Genomic DNA, 7,953 nt, shown 5'->3' with positions numbered 1-7,953 from the left:
CTCCGCGCCGAGCACTGAGCCACGACCCGCCGGAGGCCGCGAGAGGCCGCGAGAGGCCGCCCCGCCGCCGGACAGCCGGCTCCCTCCGCAAGACTGGCCGCGCTCACTTCACTCCGCCAACCCGCGAGAGGAACAAGGTTCGGGCCCCGGAGTCACCGCCAGGACGGACCTGTCCATGGCGGCGGCCTTCTTCCCTTAGAACTTTGTAACAATGGTCCAGTTTCGCCGCCGCGTTTCAGCCTTCCCGCTTTCCGGAAGCAAACCCTTCGACCCGGAAGCAGCCCTAGGAAAAAGTGCGGGGGGGGGGGAAATCCCATGCGGCGCATGCGCGACTCCCACCGACCGGCGCCGGCTCAGGGCGTCGCTCAGCGCCTGGGGCGGGGGCGGGGCCTCGCCACAGCCTGACCCGCGCGTGTGGGCCGCCCGTCCCTCGCCGGTCTCCGCCAGAGAGAGCCTGGACCCCGCGGGGCCCTCACCGCTTAGCAGCGGCGCGGCCTCGGAGTGCGCGCTGTTGGCCGTTTCCGTCGCTGGGGGCCTCCCCCCGGCCTGCCCCTGCGAACCCGAGTCGGAGCGCCGGTGGACGCGCCGCGCCTGCGCAGAGCGCGCTCGGCGGAAGTGTGTTCCCGTCCTGAGGGGAGAGTCAAAATGCCTTTTTTTTCCAGTTTGAAAGCAATTGCTGATAACCTACCCGCGTGCAGAAACAGGTAGACTCCAGACACGGTGGCGCGCGCCTGCAACGCCCCCGCCCTGGAGGCCGAGGCAGGAGAATCGCTGCGAGTTGAGGCCAGCCTGAACTGCAGGGGGGTCCCTGTCTCTAAAAGCCATAATAATAATAGACATTTTGGTTCATGGACCTAGTAAATTTGCTGTATAGTGTTTCCTGTTGCAATTAGGTATAAAGTATAGGGTGACTTTGGTCTACGTTCCTGCACTGGGCCCCTGGGGCTGGATTTGTGAGAGTAGAGCCACGCATCCTAAAATGCCACCTCACTAAACCAAGGCTAAACTATCGGGTCCTCAAAGAAATCAGACGGAGATACAACCACATTTTCCAAATAGGCCAGTTTCAATCAGCATGATTGTCAAGTTCTCTCTACTTTAATCCGTGTCAAAAAAAAGGTAACCCGATATCAAACAGCTTTTGTTTTGTCCCTGCGTTACAAGAAAAGTAGCTGAGGTGACCATTCCACTGTTTACTTTTTTCTCTTTCTGCTTTTTTCAGCCTGGTCCCCCCCACACACACACACCGGTATCGGGAATCGAACTCACGACCTCGCACTTGCCAGGCATGCGCTTTGCCGTTGAGCTTCAGCCCCGGCCCCGGCCCCGTTGTTGTTATAAAGCCAGTTTCCCTGTGCATGTGACACACACTTGTAATCCCAACACTCTGGAAGGCTGAGGCAGGAAGGTTGGAAGTTTAAACCCAACCTGGACAATTTCGTGATTTAGGGAGAGCTTGTTTTAAAAATATTAAAAAGGGTTAGAAATCCCGGGCGTGGCGGCGCACGCCTGTAATCCCAGCACTCAGGAGGCTGAGGCAGGAAGGTGGTTGTGAGTTTGACAACAGCCTGGGCTACAAAGTGAGCTCAAGGCCAGCCTCAACTGCATAGCGAGACCCTGTCTCACGCCAAGAAAAAAGGGTTAGGAATGTAGGTCAGTTAAAAAGGTTTTAGGCTCAATCCCCAGCATGAGGGTGGGTGGAGGAAGGGGGCCTCTTCTGCTTAGCTCACTGAACTTTGTTCTGTTCTGTGGAGTGGATTGTTGACTGATTTTAGAATCACAAGACAAGCTCCTTAAGTTTATTGTAATTTTATCCTTTAATAGAAGGCATCTCCCCTTACGATAAAATAAGTGGCCTACTTCATTCCTCCTCATGGAAATCATTTAAAGTTTCACAAGAAGTCGTTTTTGCTTTTTGAATTTTTCGTCAGTGTAGCTCTCATGAATGAGAGCCTGCAGTCAGATGATGTCCTGTTTATCGAGAGCTGGCAGTCGGAGCTATCTGTCAAGACGACTTGACTCCTTACTGATTTTGTCACAGTCACACTTGTTGATAGTTCATTTGCAGATGCTAGGTTTGGGAGCCCCCGTGCACGCGCTGGTTCACAGTACTCCTGAAGGTGGCTGAGGCCTTGTTGCGGTTAACAGAGGCACTGATGACCCTCTAGTTAACCTGAAAGAACTGCGGCACCCTTCAGGACTTGGGACTCAGCGCGGATACAGTGCGCTCTAACGACAAATGCCAACTTGGGTTCTGAGGGTACATGGAGGTTGCAAGTTTTTCTTGCCTTCTAGCCCTTCACATCTCAGTTCTGGACGTGTATTCCTCTCGCTAGTAGATAATTTTTCCATAGGTACAGTGACACAGTTTCCTCCTTCCTTTTTTTTTTTTCTTTTTTCCTTTTTGTGGTACTGGGGGTAGAATCCCAGAGATGCTCTACCACTGAGCTACATCCCCAGCCCTTTATATTTTTTATTTTGAGACAAGGTCTCAATAAATTCCCAGTCTGGGTTTGAACTTACGATCCTCCTGCTTCAGCCTCAGAGTAGCTGGAGTCACAGGTGTGCGCCACAGCACCCAACTTCCTTCTTGCCTTTTGAAGTGTCCTTTTGGCGAGTTTCTTTCTTAGGTACTTGATCATCAGTTTTGTGAAATTTATGTTTTCTTAGGGATTCCCGGTACAGAAGGAGTCTTTTTCTTTCTTCAATACTTTCCTTGGTTCCAGGTAGAAAATAGATCGTGTTAAGTTGTCTTAGGTGTTTATATTCTGCTCTAATTCTGGGAAATGGTGTTCTTAGGATGGCCTATTCGTACCTTATCCACCCGAAGACAGTGTAGCAGTGTGAAAAGATACAGCTTTGGGCTCGATCTCTGTGTGTATGTTGATTCCTCATCTGAAGAAAAGACCACAATTTCCTTATCAGAGTTATAAGTATTAAAAACGTGATGTCACATGTACACTGGACATAGTAGGCCACTCCCGCAAGACATTCTCCTACCTAGTCACATCGTAAAAACATGCAGAATCTTTAATAGAGACAGAATACTGTTACTGACCAGTGCAGACTTCCCCACGTGTCCCTCTGCCCTTTATAACTGTCCGCCAGGGTCTGATCTGATACAGGCTCACACCTGTAGTTACCATACTGCTTTGCTCTGCTTTAACTTAGAATAATTTCCCCGACTTTGCCTTTTCTCTTTTGGCGTTGACTTTCACACTACCCCCCTTACACACACACACTGAGGATTGAATTCAGGGCAAGCGCTCCAGCACTGCACCACATTCTCACCCTGCTGACATGTTTACAAATTCAGACCATCTTAAAAGTGCCCCTCAGTTTGGGTCAGTCTGACGGTTTCTTTGTGGTAAGCGTCTGTAACTACATTTTTGAAGGCGAGGGTGGGAATATTACGTAGGTATTGTTGACTCTCTCTCTCTCCCTCTCTTTCTCTCTCTCTCTCCCTTCTACTCTTTTTCTCTCTCCCGTGCTTTCCTCCTTACTTCTCTTTCTTACTTCCTGACTTCTTTCCTCTCTCTCACTCCCTACCCCCTCACCACCTTGAGAGGAGGCGTTTTATTATGTAGTCCAGGATGGCCTTAAACTTGCTGGGCAGCCTCGGCTGGCCTCAAACGCAGTCCTTCCTTAGCCTCCTGAGTGCATTTCTTACAAAATTATCTCAGGTGGTACGTGAGGTCAATCTGTCCGATTTAAAATCTGCAAAATCCCCTTGTTCCTTTCATTTTTCCTTTCTAGGTACTATCTTTTCTCTCTCTGTCCCTTCCTACCTGTTGTGGTTTATGTCTAGATGTCTCCCCAAAGCCACATGCAGTCCTGGGGGCAGGCAGGCTTTTTAGAGGTGGCTGACTCTAGAGTTTGTGATTGATTCGAGGCCCAGTGCTGGATTAAGGGTGGGTAGCCTGCGTATAATATAAGGGACAGAAAGAAATTTGTCCCGTCTAGATCTGTTTGCTTTTGGTGTCTTCCACACCATGAACAGTTGCTCCCATGCCATGTGCCTCCTTGCCTTGGAGTGAGTAAATTATGGACTGAAACTTCTATTGCCTGTAATCCCAGTACTCACGAGGCTGAGGCAGGAGGATAGCTGTGAGTTCGGGATCAGCCTGGGCGACAAAGTGAGCTCAAGGCCAGCTTGAACTGCATAGTGAGACCCTGTCTCAAAAAGACAAGACAAAAACAAAAAAAACTTCTATAAACTGTGAGCTAAATAAACCTTTCCCCTTTTAACTTTGGAGGTTGGGTATTTTGTCTCAGCAATGATAGAAAAGTAACTAAGACACTACCCAAATGTCTGTTTTGCTAAATTGTAAACAGCTATTGATAACTGTTTTATTATAAATACAACATATGTGTCTCTCACAGAAAGCTTAAAAAATAGACCTAAAGGGGAGAAAATTAAAATTCTCATGACTACATCTGACTATAATTCCATGAGATACCCCCATCAGGATCACCCAGCTGGTACCACGTTACTTCTCCAGTATAAGAAACTGGAAGTGGGGGCTGGGGATTTAGCTCAGCGGCAAAAAGCGCCTGCCTGGCAAGCGCAAGGTCGTGAGTTGGGTTCCCGGTACCGGAGAAAAACAAAACAAAACAAAACAAAACAAAACAAAACAAAAAAAAGAAACTGGAAGTGTTAATAAGGGCCAAAATGCATAGTACATATTGGGAAATGGGAAATGGGAAGAAAATTTTCAAATGGAAAGGAGAGCTAGGGAGGGGGAAAGGAAGGAAAGGACAAGAAAAAAAAACCAGAAAGGAAGGAAAAATGGAAACAGCTTTTGTACATGAGGGAAAGAGAGGTGGAAGTGAGGGTAGGGGAATGGGAAAAAATCAAGATGTATCAGTACGGGTACAAATTCCCTACGATGAATGTGATTGGAGGTGGCCCGTATGTCCATCAGCAGGTGAACGTATAAAGAAAACGCATTATGTATACATGATGGAATACTCTTCAGGAATACTAGTCAGATGTAGTCATGAGAATGTTAATTTTCCCCCTTTAGGTCTATTTTTTTAGCTTTCTGTGAGACACATTTATATGTACCAATAAACTAAAAATTTTTTATAATAAAAAAATTACCAATAGCTATTTACAATTTAGCAAAACAGACATTTGGGTAGTCTCTTAGTTACTTTTCTATCATTGCTGAGACAAAATACCCAACACCCAAAGTTAAAGGGGGAAAGGTTTATGTACCAATAAACTTAATTTAAAAAAAGAACCACCTACCCGGATATAGCTCAGGAATAGAGCACATAGTTAGTGTGGGTGAGGCCCTCGGCTTAATCCTCAGCACCATAGTGAATGGAGTCAAAAAATCTTACCCAGTAAATCCAGTTAACTGCAGAGTTAATAATATATTATTCTATGCCACTACAATTTTAAACTTTTAGTTTATTGGTACATGTGTGTAGTGTGTAATGTTTACATTCCTTGTGGGAAGTTGGTACACACACATAATACATCCTAATTCCTTTTTTCATCACCTTTCCCTCCTCTCCCTCCCCCCATCTCTTGAGCCCCTTCCCCTTTGAATATGATTTATGTTCCTACTTTCTATTATCTATCTTTTTTTGCTTATTATTTTTACTCTGGGCTTCTCATAAGAAACCATGTGATATTTAAACGTGTGTCTGATTCATTTCACTTAACATTATGATCTCCAGGTACAGTCAGTTTCCTACAAATGACTCAAGTTTTCTTTCTTTATGGCAGAATAGTATTCCGTCATGTATACGTAATGCATTTTCTTTATCCATTCACCTGTTGATGGACATATGGGCCACCTCCAAGATTCAGCTATTGTGAATTGTGCTTCTATAAACATGGATATGCATGTATAACTGTCATGTCTTTAACTCTATCAGGAAGTTACCTAGAAGAGGAATACCTGGGTCAAATGGGATTTCTAGTTTGGGTTTTTTGAGGCATCTTCATACTGATTTCCATAGTGGTTGTACCAGTTTACAGTCCCACCCAAAAGTGTAGAAGGGTTCCTTTTCCCCTGCATCCCCTCTAGCATTTGTTACTATTTGATTCTTGATGATGACCGTTCTGGGATAAGATGAAATCGCAGTGTTGTTTCAGTTTGCGTTTCTCTATTGGCCGGGGAGGTTGAGCATTTGTTCACGTATTTATTAGCCATTTGTCCTTCTGTGAAGTGTCTGTTTATTTTGCTTGGCCATATTTTGATTGAGTCTTTCATTTTGAGGGTTTAATTTTTTTTTAATTCTTTATATATTCTAGGTACAAAAAACAAAGTGGGAGACACCACAACCCTGGACTTGAAGTTAAACTACAGGGTTACTGTGATAAACACAGCATGGTATTGGCACAAAAAACAGACCTGAGGATCGATGGGACAGAACAGAGGATGCAGAAACAACCCCAGGTGCACTCAGCTATTTGATCTTTGACAAAGGGGCCAAAAACATATCCTGGAGGAAAGACAGCCTCTTAATAAACGATACTGGGAAAGCTGGTGATCCACATGTAGATCGAATCTAGACCCATATTTCTTACCATTTTCTGAACTAAAACCAAAATGGATCAAAGAATTAAATGTTAAACCACAAACACTTAACATGCTGGGAGACAAAATACATAAAACTCTTGAAGTTATAGGCATAGGCAGGGACTTTTTGAACAGAACACAAGTTGCACAGGAAATCATTCTGAGAATCAAATGAGATCATATCAAATTAAAAAGCTTCTGCACAGAAAAAGACACAGCCAACAGAGAGAAGACACGACCTACAGAATGGTAAAAATTTTGCCAGTGATTCCTGAACTATATTTTATTGTGGTGCTTTAAATGGTTGTGGATAACTGGAACAAGTGAGATTAAATTATATACTATTTTATCATCTGTTTATCCAACTAACAGTATGATTTTTTTTTCATGTCCAAAGTGATTCATCTAAATTGATAATTTAGCCAACATTTTGAGAGTAACATTCCTTCTTCCATTTCCAACGTGGCCCTAATGCAACTTGACTTCAACTTTCACTGCTAATGAGCACTGTTCAACACAAGGTTGCTAGTGGTTTCTTTCCCATGAATTTTGGTTTTTAGCCGGATGTGCTGGAGCACACCTGTAACCCGAGCACTTGGCAGGCTGAGCCATGAGTTCAAGGCCAGCCTGAACTGCATAAAGAGACCCTATCTCAAAATAAAACAGGTAAGATAAAATTAAATTAAAAAACAATATTTTCATTGACACCGATGATCATGCTCTTCCCCGCTACTGTACTAGTCCTGCGTGTCAGGACTGTTCGTGGGCTGCTTCTAGTCCACTCTGGCTTCTCTTGGCCAGTCTCCTCTGTGGGCTGTAGAAACCTGCCTTTCTCTTGAGTGATAATCTTTTCCAGAGTTCTGACTTAAGCCCTCTTTTCTTCCAGGCTGCTCTGTTCTCAGGTTTCAAGATACTGTCCCCGAACAGATCTCCCAGTATCTGCTGTCTTCCCCATACTCTGATTTTGTATTCCAGATTCGTGCATTTGGTTGCTTACTAGATACATCCGCTTTGAGAATACAAAGCATTATAAAATCCATTTCTGCTGAGAATGGTGGTACACATCTGTAATCCCAGCACTCACGAGGCTGAGGCAGGAGGACTGTTGTAAATTCGAGGCCAGCCTGAACTGCATAGTGAGACCCTGTCTCAAAAAACAGAACCTCCCCCGCAAAAATTAACATGTTCTAAGTCTTAAACCTGAACTCAGCTTTGTGTCCTCCTTGCTCCGTACCAAAGGACACAACAAACCTACCTGTCCTTTAGTTTTTTATCTAGGCAAATGACCACATCCATTTATCTAAATAAAAAGTCAGGAATTTAATCTCAATACAACTGAAGTCCCTTGTTTTTGGGAGGAAAAACCAATACAGTGAAAATGACCACACTCCCAAAGTTGTTGTACAGATTTAAT

General features: G+C 44.7%; 1 protein-coding gene across 2 annotated transcripts in view; it reads right to left on the bottom strand.

Annotated features, from left to right (window-relative positions):
• Nup107 (nucleoporin 107kDa) overlaps nucleotides 1-564 on the bottom strand; it is a 52,945-nt gene extending 52,381 nt beyond the window's left edge. The window contains exons 1-2 of one of the 2 annotated variants that reach the window (XM_005397476.2): nucleotides 477-564; nucleotides 170-283 (exon numbers count right to left, since the gene is read on the bottom strand). In XM_005397476.2, coding sequence (XP_005397533.1) covers nucleotides 170-177 — 8 coding nt within the window. In that variant the 5' untranslated portion in view covers nucleotides 178-283; nucleotides 477-564. Of the gene's footprint in view, nucleotides 1-169; nucleotides 298-476 lie in introns of those variants that run through there. The other variant, XM_013520899.1, reaches the window with a different exon arrangement.
• Nucleotides 565-7,953: the final 7,389 nt, after the last annotated feature.

Source organism: Chinchilla lanigera, unplaced genomic scaffold, assembly GCF_000276665.1.
Source record: "Chinchilla lanigera isolate Chin_1 unplaced genomic scaffold, ChiLan1.0 scaffold00057, whole genome shotgun sequence".
Taxonomy (NCBI): Eukaryota; Metazoa; Chordata; class Mammalia; order Rodentia; family Chinchillidae; genus Chinchilla; species Chinchilla lanigera.
The sequence above is the reverse complement of the archived record's forward strand: the minus strand, read 5'-3'. Positions and strand labels throughout refer to the sequence as shown.